The 22,879-nt window shown below is 46.3% G+C and overlaps 1 protein-coding gene across 19 annotated transcripts in view; it reads right to left on the minus strand.

Moving 5' to 3' along the window:
- LOC123775303 (disintegrin and metalloproteinase domain-containing protein mind-meld) overlaps positions 1–14,167 on the minus strand; it is an 890,968-nt gene extending 876,801 nt beyond the window's left edge. For 8 of the 19 annotated variants that reach the window (XM_069311667.1, XM_069311664.1, XM_069311663.1 and 5 more), the window contains exon 1: positions 13,110–14,166. In XM_069311667.1, the coding sequence (XP_069167768.1) occupies positions 13,110–13,290 (181 nt within the window). In that variant the 5' untranslated portion in view covers positions 13,291–14,166. Of the gene's footprint in view, positions 1–13,109 lie in introns of all 19 variants that reach the window. The other 11 variants (XM_069311655.1, XM_069311651.1, XM_069311657.1 and 8 more) reach the window with 3 other exon arrangements.
- Between the last annotated feature and the right edge of the window lie 8,712 nt (positions 14,168–22,879).

The raw sequence follows: 22,879 nt of genomic DNA on the forward strand, positions 1-22,879 counted from the left end.
CTTGAGCCACGTTATTGTGACTCCTCGTCTGCACATCTACAACCCCGAACTAGATATATCAAGTAATTATTAGACAATACATAATTTATTCAACAATAGAACAATAGACTGAATTAGGGGCTGGGCCTATATGGGGGGGGGGGTAGAATTATTAGTGCAGTCAATCATTACAGCCAAGTGCCCTCAGTCACCACAACAAGAATATTTTGGCCCGTGGTTTGCTGAATTGTAGGGAGAGACAACTTATATTAAGACTCACTATGAAGTTACACTTTCCTGTGTAGCATTTGTCCGAGAGATGCGCAAGGCGGCCACCCTCGTCCTCCCAAAGGAAGCGACTTAGGTAGGCTAAATAAACATGTTTTGGAGCCGGTTATTCTTGAGGATACAAAGACGCAGTGTCAGGTGAAAGTAGCGCCTACGCTTACATAGAGCACATTGTTATATCCTATCTTGCCAAAGTTTGATTAATTTACACGATATTGATACTGGCGGCCTCGAGGTGCTTCGAAACATATTTTATTAAATACAGACGAAGCCGATAAGTCGAGGTAAGTGGGACAAATCTTGTAAACAGATATACAAACAGAACCTTCACCTTTATAAACCCAACTAAAACACGTTAATAACCTGAAACCCCGCACGTCCCTCCCCCCCCCCCCAGACCACCATCGTCCCGACGGGTCGCAGGCTAAACACCACACACACACACACGACAAGGCCATCGAACCCATGTCAAGACGAACGCAAAATATTTTCCATGGCCGGATGTCTTGCCTCGTCACCCGAGACGTTCCCAATGGACACAAAATGTTAATACCTTGCGAGAGATGACGCCTCGAGGCATTTATGTCAAATATTTTAGGATAAAGAGTGAAGCGCAGTTACTGTGCTTGTAGGTTGTGACTTGCTGTTGTAGTGGTTTATATTTTTATACTTTACGAGTGGTTTACGAGTGAGCAAACTTCTTGTGCCTAAATGCTTTCCTCCCCACAGACGCCTTCTTAACACCCCCTCCTCCTCTGCCTTCTACCAGTTTGAAGACCAAGCCTGAAAGACTGTAGGCTGATTGATTGATGAAGATTAAGCCACCCAAAAGGTGGCACGGGCATGAATAGCCCGTAAGTGGTGGCCCTTTTGAGCCATTACCAGTATCAAGAGCTGATACTGGAGATCTGTGAAGGGACTGTAGGCGATCACAGTCAACAAAATGTAGCAATCACTGAAGAGGTGAAGCGGCACCTGGTGAAGCCTGCCAGACGCAGGCATGATAGACTGAAACTGTCAGTCTGTTTCAGGCACTGCAGCTGTCGGTAACCTGCCCTCGCTAAGTGGTAATAGTTCTTGCTGTTATACTCTCTCAGTTGGTATTTATCAAGTGCCCTCTAGTTACTATTACTGATAATTAGTACATGTTAATAGTAATAGTATTAGTCCAATCGTTACGCTACCCTGTGCAGGCGATGAGTCACAATAAGGTGGCTGAAGTATGTTGATAGACCAAACACTAGAAAGTGAAGGGACGACGACGTTTCGGTTCGTCCTGAACCATTCTCAAGTCGATTGGTACCCTATCCTACCTTGCGGTGGTTCCAGGGGTCAAGGTTCCCGCGGCCAGGTCCTCGACCAGGCCTCCTGGTTGGTCTGGCCAACCAGGCTGTTGGACGCGGCTGCTTGCAGCCTGACGTATGAGTCACAGCCTGGTTGATCAGGCATTTGGAGGTGCTTATCAAGTTCTCTCTTGCACAAATTCACAAGGGCCATGACGAGGATTAGAACCTGCGTCCGGGAGCATCCCAGACACTGCCTTAATCGACTGAGCTACGCTCTCTTGCACACTGCGAGGGGTCGACCAGTTATGCCCCTTATGTGTAGTGGAAGCGTGTTGAACAGTCTCGGGCCTCTGATGTTGATAGAGTTCTCTCTGAGTACCTATTGCACCTCTGCTTTTCAACGGGGGTATTCTGCACATCCTGCCATGCCTTCTGGTCTCATGTGGTATTATTTCTGTGTGCAGGTTTGGGACCAGCCCCTCTATTTTCCACGTGTAAATTATTATGTATCTCTCCCGCCTGCGCTCAAGAGAATACAGATTAGGCATTTTAATCGGTCCCAGTAGTTTAGATGTTTTACTGAGTGGATTCTAGCAGTAAAGGATCTCTGCACGCTCTCCAGGTCAGCAATTTCTCCAGCTTTGAAAGGGGCTGTCATTGTGCAGCAGTACTCCACTCTAGAGAGCACAAGCGTCTTGAAGAGTATCATCATCGGTAAGGCATCTCTAGTGTGGAAAGTTCTTGTTATCCAATCTGTCATTTTTCTTGCAGTTGTGACGGCTACTTTATTGTGTTCCTTAAAGGTAAGGTCTTCTGCCATGATTACTCCCACATCCTTTACATTGCTTATACGTTCTATGGTATGATTTGACATCGTTTTGTACGTAGTTTTCGTTTTTATATTTTCATTTTTTCTATAACGCAGAAGCTGGAACTTGTCTATTAAATGCCATATTTTCAGCGGACCATTGAAAGACCTAATTTACATCTGATTGGAGGTTTGTCGTGTCCTTTATGCTGCCTTCTCATAAAAATCCTGGTGTCATCTACAAAGGATGATACAGTGCTATAGTTTGTGTCCTTGTCTATGTCCGATATGAGGATGATAGTACTGGAGCAAGCACAGTACCCTGGGGGACTGAGCTCTCTTCACAGTTGATGGTCCGGATTTTAACTTTGTTAACTATTACACACTGGGTTCTGTTAGGAAATTGTAGATCTAGTTTCCATTTTTCCGGTGATTCCTTTTGAACGCATTTTGTGCGTAATAACACCAGGGTCACATTTGTCGAAGACTTTGCGAAATCTGCGTACATTACGTCAACGTTTTCTTTGTCTTCCATGTTTAGGTCAATTTTATTGTTGTATTCTACACCAATGACTCATAATGGTGTAGAAATAAGATGTTCTTTAACTTGCCACAGGTAGAAATATACCTACATTTAAGATTATAAACTACTATCTTCCTTCCTCTTGTTGTTGTTGTGATGGTGGTCACCATATCACTGCGGCCCGGTCTCTGACCAGGCCACGTGACTGACAGCTTCCATCATACAATATGTTGGTGTTATCAGCTGTTAATATGACAATATTTCCTCCCAATATCTAGGCTTTTCACGTCTTTATAAAGTTAACTTTGAACACAATTTGGGTTCTATTAACTAGTATGAGAAACAATGAGCTAAAAGAAAACTCAAAAATAGAAAAGAAAAATTCAGTGTGAGAGAGAGAGAGAGAGAGAGAGAGAGAGAGAGAGAGAGAGAGAGAGAGAGAGAGAGAGAGAGAGAGAGAGAGACTGAGGCTTCAGAGATGATGTAGGATAACACCTTAGATTGAGATTTCATTAGGATCTTTAGCACAATTCTTAACGAACCCTAATCTTAGTTAAAAAAAAAAAAAAAAAATTGAAAAGCCTTGGGACTTTTTTGGTTAATATAATTATATTGCTGTGTCTTCTGCAGCTCCTACTTTTCAACCTGGTTATTACACACATTACAATGTCTCGTGTCTCTAAAGGAAATATTTAAATTCATAGATCTAGTGCCAGTTAACATCTCCCCCCCCCCCACAGGTCATGTTCATGCCCTGCGCTCAGGACAATGTCAAGGATTTAATGTTGCATCAATAATTTAGGTGTTTTTATTGAATGGTTTAGCACTGTAAATTATCTGGACAGTTTTTAGGTCATCAATTTTGCCAGTCATAATTAGAGCAGTTAATTCCCAGCAATATCCCACCCTAAAGAATACTAAATGTTTAATACGTGTTCAGAGAGATTTGTTATCTCGCGATGTGAAATTTATCTAGTCGATCAAGTTCCTTGCCAGTGGAAGTTACTGTCTTGTACTCTTCAAAAAGTCGGGTGATCCGCCATCATTACTCTCAGGTCTTTGATATTACTCTTCTCTTTAACGATAAGATATTGTTGGATTATTTGATAAACCAGATATTAATTTATTTTTTCTTCAGGAAGAGCGCTGGAATATTGATTTGTTCAAACGTCTTCCAGTGTGGCCCACAAGATGATCCGGTTTACATCAGCTTAAAGGTCTTGAGGAAGCCTTGATGGGTGCTGTTTACACACCCACACAATGGGGGTTCGGCCGGCCGAGCGGACAGCACGCTGGACATGGAATCCTGCGGTCCCGGGTTCGATCCCGGACGCCGGCGAGAAAAATTGGGCAGAGTTTCTTTCACCCTATGCCCCTGTTACCTAGCAGTAAATAGGTACCTGGGAGTTAGTCAGCTGTCACGGGCTGCTTCCTGGGGTGTGTGTGTGTGTGATGTGAAAAAAGTAGTAGTAGTATTAGTTAGAAACAGTTGAGAGGCAGGCCGAAAGAGCAGAGCTCATCCCCCGCAAGCACAACTAGGTGAATAGAACTAGGTGAATACAAGGTTAGTGTCGTGGTCCCCCGAGTTAGAACTATTAGGTCTGGCTAGGAAGCTGCCCTCCCCCGCCCCCCCCCCCCCACAACAGTGATAATTTGAGGTGTCAGGTGTCATCAAGGCTTCAGGCATACTAGTGTAACCGCTCACTGGAGTGTTTGGATGGACACATCTCTAGGCCTACGGGTGTATCTAATTACAAGCGGAAAAATTTCAACACGCAAAGGAGAAAAAACGCAAGTGGAAAGTCAACTATGTTAAAAGTTTTTAAAATTATTTACTAATATACAATATACGCGCTACTAGCTCTAAAGTGTTCACTTTTGGGGGGGGACAGGTTGGGGGGGACAGGAGGTTGGTTGGGGGGGACAGGAGGATGGTTTGGGGGGGACAGGAGGTTGGTTGGGGGGGGGGACAGGAGGTTGGTTGGGGGGGGGACAGGAGGTTGGTTGGGGGGGGGGGGACAGGAGGTTGGTTGGGGGGGGGGACAGGAGGTTGGTTGGGGGGGGGGACAGGAGGTTGGTTGGGGGGGGGACAGGAGGTTGGTTGGGGGGGGGGGACAGGAGGTTGGGGGGGGGTTATAGTGAAGACGGCGAGGCGAAGGGGAAAAGTTTTGGAAATGTGGAATATGGAGCGAATGACATTTTTATATTATTCATTTCCCTGTGGTTCTCCCTCTCTCCCCCCCCCCCCTCCCCTTTGGACATCTCCCCTCTTCTCCCACTCCCCACCTGGGCCTCGCCCCCGCCCCCCCACTCCCGCCTGGGGCCCCGCCCCCCGCCCCGGTACTCAAGGTGATGCAGGGGTAAACACAACACAGCAAGGCGCTGCTCATCCTGCGCCCCGTGGATCAACACCCACCTCTATCAACATTCACTGGCTCCACCTGGGAAATAAAAAGCTTTAGCACAATGCCTTCGCCACCTTCAGCTTTCAAAGAGAGAGAGAGAGAGAGAGAGAGAGAGAGAGAGAGAGAGAGGGGGGGGAAGAGGAAGGAAGAGGGACGAAGGGAGGGAAAAGGAAGAGTTGAGGGAATGAGGATGGAGGGAGGGAAGAAGAGGAGAGAGGGACGGAGCGAGAGGACAAAGAGGCCGGGGGGGGGGTAGAGTGGGGGGGGGGGGGCGAGGGGAAAGAAGTGCGAAAGCAGAGGCCAGAGGGAGAACGGGCGGGGTGGGGGGAGGGGAGGAGGGAGAACAGGCGGGGTGGGGGGAGGGGAGGAGGGAGAACAGGCGGGGTGAGGGGGGAGGAGGGAGAACAGGCGGGGTGAGAGGGGGAGGAGGGAGAACAGGAGGGGGAGGGGAGGAGGAGGGAGAACAAGGGGGGGGGGGGAAGGAGAACAGGAGGGGAAGGGTTAAGCAGAAACAGAAAATTAAAGTTGTTAAAGTTCAGGAAAGAAAAATTTGAGACAAAGTGTAGAGAACAAATAATAAAAATTATTAAAGCGATGAGAGGAGAGAGGAACAGACGGGGGGGGGGGGGGTAAGAGAGATGGGGACAAAGAAAGGTCAGGAAGAAGGGAGAAGAGACACAAAGGTAATAATGGTAGAGACGGAACGGAATAGGGAAGTATAAAACTTTGTAGTTCTCCATTAATCGGCTTTTTTTTAACAGTACCCTCCCCCCCCCCCCCCGGTGGTTAAATACTTCATGGAAATTTGACAGGGAAGGAGGAGGAATAAGCAGTTTTTTTTTTTTTACTTCTAATAAGTATGAACAGCTTCACTTATTGTTGATGTGACGACTTATATTGAATTTTGTAACTAGCTCATCAAGATTCTAACTTGCTTAGCTAAATGAATTGTGGGGTTCAGTCCCTGAGCCCATTATGTGCCTCTGTAACCCTTTCCACTATCGCCCACAAGATGGGTATGGGGTGCATAATAAATGAATTAAACTAAAACTAGACACAGCTGCTGCCTCCGCCAAGTTCAGGTCAGCGCCAGACATCACCACGAACACACCTGAAGACCCCCACACCTGAAGACCCCCACACCTGTTGTGGCTCTTCAACACAGTAAGATCAGGATTTAGAAGGTGAGCTTTGTGTAGAAATACCCGACGGACCACTGCAACATTATGAAACACAGGCCAGAGTTGCAAATCAGATTCCCAATGCTAGCCAATTCCCAACAGATTTGCCAATGCTGGCAAGTACATTGGATACAACATTACAGAAGGTCAACAGCTCATCCTGAGTAGTATTGACAAGAATAGCACAGTCGGCCAGCCAGAGGCCAACGTAATATTATCCCCATGAAAAATAACACATTACACCATCCACGACGACAGTTTCTGCAGTTTTTAAAAATATGCGATTACACCAATACGTGTTCAGTCGCCCCGAGGAGGATTGGGTAGATTACACAGCGTACGACATTATATAAACGTTCACTCGAGTGTTCTACGACACTTAAAGATTATTACTATATCTGATGACCAGAACACACACTAGAATGTGAAGGGACGACGACGTTTCGGTCCGTCCTGGACCATTTTCAAGTGATGAAGTAGATGCAGGCAATAAATTTACTGCCTGCATCTACTTCCTCATCACAATCGACTTGAGAATGGTCCAGGACGGACCGAAACGTCGTCGTCCCTTCACCTTCTAGTGTGTGGTCTGGTCATCATACTCTAGCCACGTTATTGTGACTGCATTAATATATCTGCATTGCATCTCCATCTTCCCTCCTCGTGTGATTGTTTTGTTGTTAAACTATCTTTATCTGCATCTTCAGTAGTTCCTCTTGTTGCAGTGTTTCGAACTTCTTCAGAAACTAAGTTTCAATTAGACTTCTCAGAAGGGAAGGGAATTATCAAGAGAAAGTGCCAAGCCATCACGACTATATAGCACATGGAAGGGATCAGGAGAATAATTTGGGGAAGGGGGAGATTTTATATTTTTTCTCCAAGAACTTCGACTTCTGGGAAGCCTGCCCAACCCCTTGGGCTGGACGGTAGAGCGTTGGGAATGGTGCCCAACCACTTGGACAGTCGGGGATTGAATTCCGACCTGCAGGAAGCGAGACCGTCCAGCTCAAGTGGTTGGGCAGGCTTCCCAGAAGTCAAAATTCCTTGGGGAAAAAATCGACCTTTTTAATCTTCACAAGATTCTCGGTTTAGAAGCCCCCTATTGACACTGTTCTGAGATTCTCTTCAGCTTTGATGTAATTAGACGTCCCCCAACAGTACAACGTTGTCCAGTACTGTCTAGTCTACTCTTTAATAGTGTTAAACATATAGTTCAAGGGTTTATTGAACAATCAAACACAGAAGGTGATTCGGTGCTTTTAAAATGCTAAGCTAACCTACATACGTAAATACATAGATACACAGATTTACGTATGCCCTACATAAAGTGTTCGATGTGTCTTACATAGTGTCATTAATGTGCATTTACAAAGGTGAAATGTAATTTTGATTAGCTTCCATATATACTTTATACACATACATACACCCACACACACATACATATATATACACACACACATGCATTCACATACATTTGTCTTCGTGTACATTAACATCTCTCACCCTGTCCATGGAGGACAGAAGAAAATGTATATATGCTGGTTAGCATTGTAAATGTGTAGCCACGTCTGTGGTAGAAAATAATAAAAAAAAACTCTAATAGTAACAATTCCAGAGATATGATCACCGTCTTTTTACCCAAATGGTTTTCCGAAAAAAACGCGTTACTCGTATTAAATATATTAGTCGAAGAGTGATATTTCATTTGTCAGTTAACAACCTCTACGACTCTCACGACTAAGCTAGCTCGTCAGGGTCTTACTGATGACTTATAGATACCGAAATGTCTTAAATGCAGCAATTGGTTTCCGAATTTTGTCTTCAGCAAATTTGGAAATGTTTGAGGTTAGTCTAACCCTGTTTTTTAGGTTATTTATAATTATGAACTGAGAGCCACCAGCATCGATCCTCGAGGTATTGTACCCTTTCCCTTTCCGAACATGTTTATGACCCATCACTGTTTCCTTCCAGTAGCCTAAGGCTTTGTTCCAAACTGAAGCACCGCTTCCAGTTTCATGGTGTTTCAATATTCCTGTCTTGTGATTTGTGTAGCCCTCTGTTGACTTCTTGGAAACCCAAGTATGTAGCATCAGTAGATTCTAGCGTCATAGTTTTTGTATATTCATTTTAAGAATTCGAATCGATTCCTAAGGCGGGAAACATTTAGTTGCAAACCCATTATGGTTATCCGTCATTAGTTGTGTCTAAATGGTAGCGACCAAGTGGCTAATAACCGTGCCCATTTTACCCAGTAACGATGTCAAGATGTCAAGGATGACAGTTTGATGTACATTTCCCCACATAATTCTTGACAATTCAAATGACTTTCGCTTATTATCAGAAAGCATTTGATACCTCGCCCTCCTCTATTTATTAGATATTATGCTTAATGAAAATACTTTCTTTTTCGTTTTTCAATTCTGGCAGATTTGTGTATATAGTATAGTTGTATAGTATATATAGTATAGTATATATATAGTATATATAGTAGTAGTATATATAGTAGTAGTATATATAGTAGTAGTATATAGTAGTATATAGTAGTATAGTATATATAGTAGTATATAGTATATATAGTATAGTTGTAAATGTCCGAAACGCTCTGCGTAATAGTGGCTTTAGGCATTGTATGTACTAGCTATACCTATAAGTTAAACAATCCTTGTAAATATTTATTGTATGTATGTACCTTACCTAAATAAAATTGTATTGTATTGTATTGTATTGTATATACACGAGTGTGTGAAGAGACAATGGAACCAACAATTAAGATTAGAGGCTTTAACCTATCAAAGAAATGTTGCGGATTTTTTTTGTTACTTTTAACTGTGAGCCTTAAAATTGGCGGCCATGTTGAGGTAAGCATTTCTTTACCGACCTGTCACCTCACCGCCATGTCCAGATGACGTAACATGCAGTGTAAGTGTGCACGCACACGCACGCACGCAATATGCAGAGACCACCAAACGAGTGTGTGAAGCTGGATTCCCCAGCAGTAATTACAGACTAGTAACACTCAAATCCAAAGCTAGTTTGCACATCTGTGGAGTCCTGAAGTGGTTGGAGACGAGAGGCCTTGCTGCCCACCACAGTGAGCAGAGTACTTCCTCTACTGTGCTCCAGAACAAGAGTTACTCCCTCTGGAGGACAATCTATGTCACCACACATTTATGTTAATACTTTGGTTGAGAGGCGAGACCAAAGAGCTTTAGTTCAACCCCCACGTGCAGTGAATAGTTAAGAGGCCGCAGTAGGTTGGAGAGGCGTGGGTGGAGGTTGCTGTGGGTGGAGGCAGGAGTGGGTGGAGGCAGGAGTGGGTGGAGGCAGGAGTGGGTGGAGGCAGGAGTGGGTGGAGGCAGTAGTAGGTGGAGGCAGGAGTAGGTGGAGGCAGGAGTGGGTGGAGGCAGGAGTGGGTGGAGGCAGTAGTAGGTGGAGGCAGTAGTAGGTGGAGGCAGTAGTGGGTGGAGGCAGGAGTGGGTGGAGGCAGGAGTGGGTGGAGGCAGGAGTGGGTGGAGGCAGGAGTGGGTGGAGGCAGTAGTAGGTGGAGGCAGTAGTAGGTGGAGGCAGGAGTGGGTGGAGGCAGGAGTGGGTGGAGGCAGGAGTGGGTGGAGGCAGGAGTGGGTGGAGGCAGGAGTGGGTGGAGGCAGGAGTGGGTGGAGGCAGGAGTGGGTGGAGGCAGGAGTGGGTGGAGGCAGGAGTGGGTGGAGGCAGGAGTAGGTGGAGGCAGGAGTAGGTGGAGGCAGGAGTAGGTGGAGGCAGGAGTAGGTGGAGGCAGGAGTGGGTGGAGGCAGGAGTGGGTGGAGGCAGGAGTGGGTGGAGGCAGGAGTGGGTGGAGGCAGGAGTGGGTGGAGGCAGGAGTGGGTGGAGGCAGGAGTGGGTGGAGGCAGGAGTAGGTGGAGGCAGGAGTAGGTGGAGGCAGGAGTAGGTGGAGGCAGGAGTAGGTGGAGGCAGGAGTGGGTGGCGTTAAAGTTGGGTTCAGCTTCACTCACAAAAGTGTGACTGCTGGAGTTGAGCCTCGGCTCTCTGGTCTCGCCCCACTCGGTCTTCAGTCAGCTTGTGTACAGATTTCCGAGCCTATTGGGCTCTGTTATATTCACACTAAGCTACGTGTGGAATCTGCCTTCACCACTTTGCAGTTAACTAGTTATTTCACAATATGTAACACTGACAATTGTTTAAACATCTCTTGTGGCTCGTATGGTTTCCTAGTTTCCATTTATGTCTCCTTGTTCGAGTACCACCCATTCCAAATAGGCCCTCGTCTGCTCTATCAATTCACATGACAATTTTTAATGTTGCAATCATGTCTCCGCTAACACTTCAGTATTCCAGTGACATGTTTAATACATTTGTCCCTCCTGATGATTCTTCCACCCGTGAACAACGAGGCTGTCACACATCCCCAAATGCACACACCTTTGTTCCTCCAGAAGCAATTGAGGACCCGGTGGTAAGCCAATTTGGCGTGTTGTGTTCTAGGGAAAACTGGTAGGGGTAAAGCTAACGATATTGAAATAAGTTTATTGAGGAATAAACACACACAAAAGGGATAAGGCACCTCAAGCTAATCTCACCCCGTTCAGTACAACGTGTTTATATTATATTATATTATATTATATATATATATATATATATATATATATATATATATATATATATATATATATATATATATATATATAAATATTATTAAATATGATATTTAATAATATATTTAATTAATTAATATATTAACAGTCATATTTAATAATATATGTCTACAGGAAAGACTGCTACCAAAATATACTAATATATATATATATATATATATTATATATATCGCAAACAATAAGCATATTACCAAACATTGAGTGATAAACACATACTGTATGTGTAAAGGAAGAAATGTATATTGCCACACGTACACAAATACTTTTATGACTAGATATATACACAGTTTGCAACAGACATGCAGACAATTCAATAAAAGGTTACAGTCCTTATCTTGAGGTTATCTTGAGATGATTTCGGGGCTTAGCATCCCCGCGGCCCGGTTCTCGACCAGGCCTCCTTTTTATTACACCCCCCCTCCCCGAGGAAGCAGCCCGTAGCAGCTGTCTAACTCCCAGGCACCTATTTACCGCTAGGTAACAGGGGCATCAGAGTGAAAGAAATTCTACCCATTTATTTCCACCTCCACCTCGGATCGAACCCGGAACCTCAGGACTACGAATCCGAATCGCTGTCCACTCAGCTGTCAGGCCCCCCCGAGGCAAAATTTGTAATCTCTCCAATTCGTAATCTTCCCGTTGCGAGACATACAGGCTAGCTGATCAGGAACAGTCCTGAAGCTAACGATATGGCGAGGCACGGAGAGGTCTGAACCTTCCGAACACCAGTCACAAGTAACCCTGTAACCTTCTTAGTAGGCATCCATCAGTCTCAGGAGACTATGGAGTTGCGCTCTGGTGACGGCCTGGTCTGGAGTGGCCTCACCAGGGCGCAAAGCCAGGGTAGGTTGATTCGGGGAAGAAGCTGTTACCCAGGCAGCAGGTCCCCCCTCTCCAAGGCGCTGAAAGTTTAACCTTCTATGTCCTCAACAATGCCAAGATATTCACCGAGACGAGGAAGAAGGGGAGGGGGACGAGGAAGAAGGGGAGGGGGACGAGGAGAAGAGGGGAGACGGCGGTGGACGAGGGCTAAAGAAGACGACATGATAAATAATGATGCCGAAGAATCAAGTGAATCAGATCTTTCACAGGTGAGAGTAAAAGAAGGGAGGGAATCATCAGGGGGGGGGGAAAGCGCCAAGCCATTACGACTATATAGCACTTGACCGTCCAGCCCAAGAGGGTGGACAGAAAGGGTAGAGAAAGAGGGGGGAGAGAGAAAGAGGGGGAAGAGAGAAAGAGGGGGAAGAGAGAAAGAAAGAGAGAGAGAGAGAGAGAGAGAGAGAGAGAGAGAGAGAGAGAGAGAGAGAGAGAGAGAGAGGGGGGGGGGAGAGGGAGAGAGGGGAGAGAGGGGAGAGAGGGGAGAGGGAGAGAGGGGAGAGGGAGAGAGAGGGGAGAGGGAGAGAGAGAGGGGAGAGGGAGAGAGGGAGAGAGGGAGAGAGGGAGAGAGGGGAGAGGGGAGAGGGAGAGAGGGAGAGGGAGAGAGAGAGAGAGAGAGAGAGAGAGAGAGGGGGGGAGAGGGAGAGGAGAGCGAGAGACAGGGGAGAGAGAGAGAGAGGGGGCAGAGGGAGAGGAGAGCGAGAGAAAGAGGGGAGAGGAGAGAATAATGAGGAGGTTAAGTTTGAGCCAGAAGATAGAGAAGAGCCACAAAGATCATACAGTCATCACCTCTCACAAGGTGTTATTCATCACGAGCACTGAGTGTGGGTCTGGCCAGCGGGCCGGAGTCTGCCCGAGGGCCTCTGCCAGCTCCCCATGCCAGGCTGCGCACGCACACGGGGATATGTTGCGCAATAAAACGCGTTCTGGGGAAGACTTACTTTTTCAATTATCAAAACCCGCAGTTATTCTCTTATATTTGGATTTTACCACACTGATTTCCCTGTTTGGTGGAGTACACCACAGAGGGGAGGACCCCACTAACCCCCCACACTGCTCCCTCCCCCACTACCAACCACTGGAGACCCCAACTGTGGTGGGGGAAACTTACCTCGAGGAGATCCGTTAAATCCGGAGGCTGTGGCAGCAGCGGCTGTGGAGACCGGGAAGACCAGCAGCGCCAGGACCAGGCAGGCCAGGGGCGTCATGACGACTGCAGACGACGACGACGATAACGACAACGCTTTAAGCCAGGTTGATGCCGGGGCCAAGCTCGACAGCAGGGACGCCATGCTTGCTGCTGTTAACCCTGCTACAGTTAATGCTGCTGCTGATGCTACTGTTAACGCTGCTACTGACGGTGTTCCTCCGAGTACGAGCTACGTGTCTGCTGTTGACTGAAGCAGTTTAAAAAGAGTCGTGAGCACGATTACTGGGCGCCACACAGCACCATGATGGCAGATTACCCGCTGGTAGGTCTGTAGCTGGCCTAGCGGCACACTTGGGCACCTTCAGTACAACAGCTGTGGGGGGGAGGGAGGAGAGAGACGGGGTGACTACCGCAGCAGCCCCGACACAGCCGCCCCCACCAACACCACACCAGGGGGGAGCACCCACTGCTGGCTCACCGGGCGCGCTTCCGTGACGGCGGACCAGAAACCAGTTCTAACCGTGGCTATCAACTATTCTTCTAGCACCGTCAAACACACACACTTACACGCGCTCGGCGGGCGTCAGAAGCACCAGCGTCCCTTCCGGCCGTGGGCTCACTATCGACTGGGAGACAGGGCGCCCACGACCCCCTTGCGCTCGGACCCTGTTCGATCTGCGCGCGCAGGCCAAGCTCCCGCCCGACATCTAGCGGCGGCCAAGAGAAACACCGGACTACAGGGTTGCTGAAGACTTTAAGGACTCTTATATCCGAAAATAATATTCAGCACCAGCTTTAACCGTCGTCCCTTGCAGGGGCGTCACACGGCGGGGGTTGACGGGGCTGCGACAGTGCCGTCCACAGTGTAACATATGGCGAGTACGGATCGATATTATGTGTAAGGGTGGAGAGAGAGTCCTTCACACACCTGGTCCGCCCGCGGAAGCCGGCTGGTGGCAGCCCCACGCAGGTGAACCACGCACCCTGGCTGCCCCCTCCACCATGCCCACCTCATCCTGCACCCCATCACCACCCCCTCCTCATCCACCTCTTCCTTCTCCAAACACCTGGCCAACCAACTCCTAATGAACTCCCAAACGATCTGCCATTACTCACCCCCAGCCATCACCACCATGGACGGGGCGCCATTACTCCACCCCCCCAGCCATCACCACCATGGACGGGGCGCCATTACTCCACCCCCCCAGCCATCACCACCATGGACGGGGCACCATTACTCCACCCCCCCCAGCCATCACCACCATGGACGGGGCACCATTACTCCACCCCCCCCAGCCATCACCACCATGGACGGGGCGCCATTACTCCACCCCCCCCCCCAGTCATCACCACCATGGACGGGGCACCATTACTCCATCCCCCCAGCCATCACCACCATGGACGGGGCGCCATTACTCCACCCCCCCAGCCATCACCACCATGGACGGGGCGCCATTACTTCCTGGGGTGGGTGTGTGTGAATGTGAATATGATTATATATATATATATATATATATATATATATATATATATATATATATATATATATATATATAATCTCACACACACACTTGTAACAAGTTTATGCTCTTGGATATAAAAGTTAACAAAAACGTGTCACTGGTTCCTGGTGGGATGAAGTTTTCCTGTCCTGTGATTAACATAATCTTGTCCCATCAAACACCCGTTTGCTGGTTTTACCAGACTGTCGCCCCAAGTTTGGTGGAAAGTCTAAATGAGAACCCTCGGGTGAGGGCCCCGGGGTGACTATACACACCGTCGGGTGAGGGGCCCCCGGGGTGACTATACACACCGTCGGGTGAGGGGCCCCCGGGGTGACTATACACCCCGTCGGGTGAGGGGCCCCCGGGGTGACTATACACCCCCGTCGGGTGAGGGGCCCCCGGGGTGACTATACACCCCCGTCGGGTGAGGGGCCCCCGGGGCGACGACACACACCGTCGGTTAAGACATGCAGAAGTTGGCAGCGACAACACAAGACGCTCAGCCACACATTACACACCCGCCTGTACACTCAAGATCATCACAACTCATCACAAACCAAATACAGAGACCAAAGTGAAAGATTACACGACATCCCTAAGGCAAAATTTTTTGTTCCCTTTTCGCAAACAAAATATTAAGAAAGCAATATTTAGACAAAGGTACTTAGGGACTCCATCGCTGGCCTCTAACGACCTTGTTTACTGCGCTCTCTGGTCCAGTGGAGTAGTTGGGCCTCGTTAGGAGGCCTTAATTCGCCGGACTAACCCACTTGCCCGGAATGGTCTCCATTGCCAGCGTCTGAACCGTCAACTACCTTAATATGGTTCACACTTCTTAAGGGGCATTGTTAAGTAATATTGTGTTGTCCCGCTGCTGCTGTTGCTACCACCACGGACACCACTGATGCTGTCCACACCGCCGCTAATGGTGCAGTAACTAGTGTTAACTAGCACACTAATGTCACAATTATTACTCTTGCTATCTTCGTTATTACTGACACTAATTATACACTACAGTTACCTTTAATACTACCATAGTCACCCCCCCTAATACACTAATTATACACTATAGTTACCTTTAATACTACCATAGTCACCCCCCCTAATACTACCACAACTACACCCCCCCTAATAGTACCACAACTACAGCCCCCCCCCTAATACTACCACAACTACAGCCCCCCCTAATACTACCATAACTACAGCCCCCCCCTAATACTACAACAACTACAGCGCCCCCTAATACTACCACAACTACAGCCCCCCCTAATACTACCACAACTACAGCTTCCCCCCTAATACTACCACAACTACAGCCCCCCCTAATACCACCACAACTACAGCCCCCCCTAATACTACCACAACTACAGCCACCCCTAATACTACCACAACTACAGCGCCCCCTAATACTACCACAACTACAGCCCCCCCTAATACTACCACAACTACAGCCCCCCTAATACTACCACAACTACAGCCCCCCTAATACTACCACAACTACAGCCCCCCCCTAATACCACCACAACTACAGCCCCCCCTAATACTATCACAACTACAGCGCCCCCTAATACTACCACAACTACAGCCCCCCCCTAATACTACCACAACTACAGCCCCCCCCTAATACCACCACAACTACAGCCCCCCCTAATACTACCACAACTACAGCGCCCCCTAATACTACCACAACTACAGCCCCCCCTAATACTACCACAACTACAGCCATTCCCTAATACCAATACAGCCATATCTGATACCATCTCCCCCCCCCTCTCCTCTTCAACCCATCTTATTGGCTCTCTGCTTCTTCCTTTGTTCACTTCTCTCTTCCCGTTTTCATTCCTCCCACCTTTCAAATCCCTTTCAAATTCCTCCTCTTCCCCCTTCATGTTTGGAAACGCGAACACAACATCACAACACATAAAGCAATTAAAAAACTAAGTCGGCCTAACACAAGCAACAGGGAGGGAGAACCCAGTCCATTCCCTTCAAAACCCGTCCATGTGTGTGTGTGTGTGTGGGGTGTGTGTGTGTGGGGTGTGTGTGTGTGTGTGTGTGGTGTGTGTGTGTGTGTGTGGGGTGTGTGTGTGTGTGTGGGGTGTGTGTGTGTGGGGTGTGTGTGTGTGGGGTGTGTGTGTGTGTGTGGTGTGTGTGGGGTGTGTGTGTGTGTGGTGTGTGTGTGGTGTGTGTGTGGTGTGTGTGTGTGTGTGGGGTGTGTGTGTGTGGGGTGTGTGTGTGTGTGGTGTGTGTGTGTGGGGTGTGTGTGTGTGTGTGTGTGGGGTGTGTGTGTGTGTGGTGTGTGTGGTGTGTGTGGTGTGGTGTGTGTGGTGTGTGTGTGTGTGTGTGTGTGTGTGTGTGTGGGGGGGGGGGGGGTGTATGTATGTAGGGTGTGTGTATTTATCTAGTTGTATTCCCCTGGTTGTGCTTGCGGGGGTTGAGCTCTGGCTCTTTATTTCCGCCTCTCAATCGTCAATCAACTGGAGTACAGATTCCTGAGCCTACTGGGCTCTATCATATCTATATTTGAAACTGTGTATGGAGTCAGCCTCCACCACATCACTGCCTAATGCATTCCACCCGTTAACTACTCTGACACTGAACAAGTGCTTTCTAACGTCCCTGTGACTCATTTGGGTGCTCAGTTTTAAACTGTGTGACCTTTTGTTCGCGCACCACCAGTGTTAAACAGTTTATCCTTATCTACCCTGTCAATTCCTCTGATTTTTTTTTAGGTAGTGATCATGTCTCCCCCCTACTCTTCTGTCTTCCGATGTCATGAGGTGCATTTCACTCAGCCTTTCCTCATAACTCATGCCTCTTAGTTCTGGGACTAGCCTAGTGACATACCTCTTAACTCTTTTCAGCTTCGCCTTGTGCTTGACAAGGTACGGGCTCCATGCTGGGACCGCATACTCCAGGATTGGTCTTACATATCTGGTATACATGGTTCTGAATGATTCCTTACACAGGTTCCTGAAGGCAGTTGTGATGTTAGCCAGCCTCGCATACGCCGCAGATATTATTCTTTTTATGTGGGCTTCGGGAGACAGATTTGATGTGATATCAACTCCTAGATCTTTCTCTGTCAGTTTCGTGAAGGACTTCATCTCCTATTCGGTATCCTATCTCTGGCTTCCTGTTTCCACCGCCTAGTTTCACTACCTTACATTTACTCGGGTTGAACATAAGGAACCATTTTTTGGACCACTCATTCAGTTCGTCTAGGTCAACTTGTAGTCTCAGACTATCTTCCTCTGTCTTAATGCTCCTCATAATTTTTCAAGGTGGTGTTCTAAGCCCTCTGTTCTTTAATTTATTTAAGCACAAACTTATCCTTGACATACCTGTACAACTTACTGAAACTGTTATATGTTATGCTGATATTTGTATTATGGCACACAGTAAACCAAGGTTACAAGTGTTACTTGATGCATTCTTCAAGATGATAGTAGAGTAGTAGATAGTAGATAGTAGGCCTCAAAATCTCTTCATTAAAAGAAGGGTTCTTATTCCCCATTCTCTTCATGTTAACTATACTATTAATAGAGTGCCCGTAGAGACCTGCGAGTCTTATATCTTGGAGTCTAGGTTAATGATACAAATTTCATCAGCAACCTGCGCAAAAAAAAAAAAAATTAGTTGAGCATCTTAAACCTCTCAAAACTCTTGTGGGGCAAAGGATTTGGCATCGACATAAAATATGTTCGTAGTTTTTATATTGCCTTTATACGATCTGTTGATTATCATGCCTTGCATCTTCTTAATTTTTCTCCTAAACAATTACAAGGCCTAGATGTAGTACAGAATGATGCTATGCGCATCGTCCTGGGTTGTCCTAGAACTGTCAGAATTGTTAACATGAGAAAGAAACTATAATTACTTTCCATTTACGAAAGAATAGTTCTACGTGGTACTATTTTTGCACCAAAACCTTGAAAAATAATGGTCCCCCCAGCTCTATTCAAATTAAATTGAGATCCATTCTAAACAATTATGTTCCCTCAATCCACCACAAAAAGCTCCTTACAGTGTGTGGCTCAGTTGTTGTGCCTATAATCTTCTGAAACTGAATGTGTCTCTTACTCCTGATAAAACTGTTCACTATATTCCCCCTTGGAGAGATGTGCAGGTTTCTCTGCATCAGTGTAAAACAAATGTATAACACTGGATCTATGAAATGTTTAACATTAGAAGCTATTGACAGTCGTCTTTAAACTTTCAAACCAACTGAATCCTATGCCTTTACTGATGGCTTTGTGCAATTAGGTATTGATAGAACAGGTTGTGCATGTGCAATATTTAAAGAGAATGGAATGATCATGACTAGTACACAGAGATTGAACAACTGGGCAAGTACGACAGAGACTCAGCTATTGGGTATTTATCTAGCCACTGCGTACCTTAAGCTCAATGGTGGTGGAGTGATATTTTGTGACTAAAAAAGTGTTCTGCAGTCCTTAAATAACCCATCACAATGTATGTCTGAAGTAGCTTGTAATATTAAATGGAAAGTAATTTTTGCCAATGATAATAACTCTTGTATAAAATTTGTGTGGATCCCATCCCATGTTGGAGTTGGAAAACATGACTTTGTAGATCAATTGGCCAATGAGGCTTGCAGGAAAGAAAATATTGATTATGACTTTGGACTATCTAATGCAGTTATTAGAAACATACAAATTAAAGAAATTAATTCAGATTTAGAAGAACTAAGAAATGCCCAGAGACCTGAAAGCTGCAGTATTAAAAGTTATGACAAGTTTTGTAATAATAGGTATTTGTATGGTCAGCACAGTAACCGGACCAGGCAATGTGATGTAGTCATTGCACGAATTCGCCTTGGCTATAGGCACATCTGGCAAGTTAGTGAGGCTGAGCCACTACCAGAATATTCAGATTGTAAACTCTGTGATAAACCTTTAATGCATTCACTAGAACACTATATTGTTGAATGTGAAACCGTAAAGGACTTTAGACCTCCTGGCCTCTTGTACCACCAACTGTGTAACTATTTTATTGAATCTGGTGTTCTGGACGACATCCTAACAATTTATCCAAAATTTGCTTCTGTATTTTAAAGAATGAAGAACACTTATTTATATTACTTCTAAGCTGCATCACTTATGAACCCATCCCTGCCCTTGTGTGCCAGTTCACAGTAGAAAATTGTTTTTACATATTCCTACATTAAAACATTGATTGTAACCATGATATATATGTGCTTCAGCCTACAGTTTAGACCTATTGTCTTGTGTATGACCCTCTGTCCTGTGTGACAGTGAATACCAGCATTATCCTCATTTTAATAAGAGTTATATGAAATCCTCAGATTAGGCAAAATTCTAATTAATTTTGTCAATAAAGATGTTAATAATTATTTTTGTATCATCAGCAAACAATGAGGGGAACGATTCTATTCCCACTGGGAGATCATTTACATATATCAGAAACAGTATAGGTCCAAGGACTGAACCCTGCGGGACTCCACTGGTGACGCCTCGTTAATCTGAGGCCCTCACCCCTCACAGTGACTCGCTGTCTTCTGTTGCTTAGGTACTCCCTTATCCAATGGAGTGCCTTCCCTTTCACTCCAGCCTGCATCTCCTGCTTTTGCACTATTCTCTTGAGTGGTTCTGTGTCCGGCTTTCTGGCAATCCAAAAATATACAGTCTGCCCACCCCTCTCTTTCTTGCCCGATTCTTGTTGATTGGTTGTAGAATTCAATTAATTCTGTGAGGCAGGACTTGCCATCCCGGAACCCATGTTCATACTGTGTTACCAAGTTCCTTCGCTCCAGATGTTCCACAAGCTTTTTTCGCACAATCTTCTCCAACCTGCAAGGTATGCAAGTAAGGGATACTGGCCTGTAGTTCAGTGATTCCTATCACCCTTATTGTATATCGGGACAACGTTTGCCGTCTTCCAAATTTCTGGCAGTTCACCTGTTACCAGTGATTTGTTGTACACCATGGAAAGTGGCAGGCAGTGCTTCTGCTCCTTCCTTTAGTATCCATGGTGATAATCCATCCGGGCCTATAGCCTTTGTCACATCCAAGTCTAGCAAAAGCTTCCTTACATCCCCCACTGGTTAGTACATTATATTTACTAAAGTCAACAGCTGACATGTCAACATTCGACATGAATATCGTGCCATTATCTCTCTCCATGCTGGGGAAAACTGCGTACGAAAATGCAGGAATGAAGGGCTACTTAAATAGTTCAGAATTGCTATAGATTTCATAAGAAATGTTTGAATCTCACGTGAGGAATTATCTACCGAGATAAGCAATTGACAATGATTCTCTAGTGCACTGAGTAAATATCCAGCTAAACAATTTTGTTTTAACAGAGCTGAGCAGTAAACCTTGTACTGCTCAGGGTTTAATGCTCAAGGTTTAACTCTTATAAATCAGAGGTGTGTGTGTGTCGAAAGGATATATACAAACAAATATCTTAACAATATACTGCGCCATTAGCAGAAGTGGTAGAAACACAATGGAGGAAATAGGAGCGCCGAGCGGGAGACTTACATCATCACTGTACACTGTTGCGATAACAAACGTGGGAGAAGATAAGCAAGTGGGACCTTCTGGCCCAGTTTTCTATTTATGGGGAATAACACTTCCATGCTGATGGAAGAGTGAGGCGTCGGGGAGAAGTGGTACTGTACGTGGCACCGTACGTGATACTGTACGTGGCACCGTACGTGGTCATGTACGTGGCACCGTACGTGGTACCGTACGTGGCAGTGTACGTGGTACCGTACGTGAGTACGTGGTGCTGTACGTGAGTACGTGGTACTGTACGTGGTACCGTACGTGGCACCGTACGTGGTACTGTACATGGTGCCGTACGTGGGTGTACGTGGTACTGTACGTGGTACCGTACGTGAGTACGTGGTGCCGCACGTGGTACCGTACGTGAGTACGTGGTGCTGTACGTGGTACCGTACGTGGCAGTGTACGTGGTACCGTACGTGGCACCGTACGTAGCAGTGTACGTGGCACTGTACGTGGTACCGTACGTGGTACTGTACGTGGCCGACTGACCTGGAAGATCCCACAAGTGGGACATCTGTTGAGACTGTGGATAAAACCGAGATGGAAATAGCACGATTGGACGTGGAGTAGTACAGGTGTATACATTAGTATAATACACCTAGGCAATATACGACACGAATATTTGGGCGGAAATATCCCCGGTCTCTGGGTATTGTAACCCACAGACCCATTATTGGAGACTCCAAATGTAACCAAATAAACTGGTCAGAGATAAAAATAAAATACCGAGGCGGAGGAATTTTTGGAATAGAGGACCGCTTTCTTGAGCAGTATATGACAGAACCACACAGAGCCACAGACAACCACACAGAGCCACAGAGATCCACACAGAGATCCACACAGAGCCACAGAGATCCACACAGAGATCCACACAGAGCCACAGAGATTCACAGAGCCACAGAGATCCACACAGAGCCACAGAGATCCACACAGAGCCACCAGGTGGAGACAAAAGCTTGGACGTAGCCCTGTCAGTCGTGTCGGTGACTGGCACTGTGGTAGATTTAAAGGCAGTAAGCTGGAAAATATTACCAGAGATCAATTTGGTTTCAAGTAGCATAGAAGAAATAGAAAATGAAAGTTCAGTGATCCCGATTCCATAAAAAGAGACTAGGAGGGTTTGAGTCAATATTAAAGTAGCGTTGTTTGAACAGTGGTAAGTCAACGGACGGACTATATTGCGGGGATGTCCAGAAGGGTGATAACCAAGCACATGTAATGTTACTAAACACCGTCCACTTGTGCTGGACGGTAGAGCGACGGACCTGCTACGGACAGGTTGGCGTCAATCCCAGACCGTCCAAGTGGTTGGGCATCATTCCTTCCCTCCGTCCCATCCCAAATCCTTATCCTTTCCAATTTCTATATAGTCGCAACGGCTTAGTGCTTTCTCTAAAGCCATTCCGTATAGATTGGCAAGATCAGTGATAACGGTACTAAGTGAATGGCAACATTCACTTAGTGAATGTTGAAGTGAAAGGCAACATTCGGCATTAAGAACAATGAAAAAAAAAACGTTCCATACAAATATTTAATATAATTGCAAGGAATATTGAAAAGGAAATTAGACAGGCGAAAGGAAATTATGACGTTGGGAACGCAAGGAAAACAGAATCAGACAATGAATGTTTCCTCCAGGGAGGAACAGGTCCGTTTAAAATAGAAT

The sequence above is a fragment of the Procambarus clarkii genome, chromosome 70, assembly GCF_040958095.1.
Source record: "Procambarus clarkii isolate CNS0578487 chromosome 70, FALCON_Pclarkii_2.0, whole genome shotgun sequence".
Taxonomy (NCBI): Eukaryota; Metazoa; Arthropoda; class Malacostraca; order Decapoda; family Cambaridae; genus Procambarus; species Procambarus clarkii.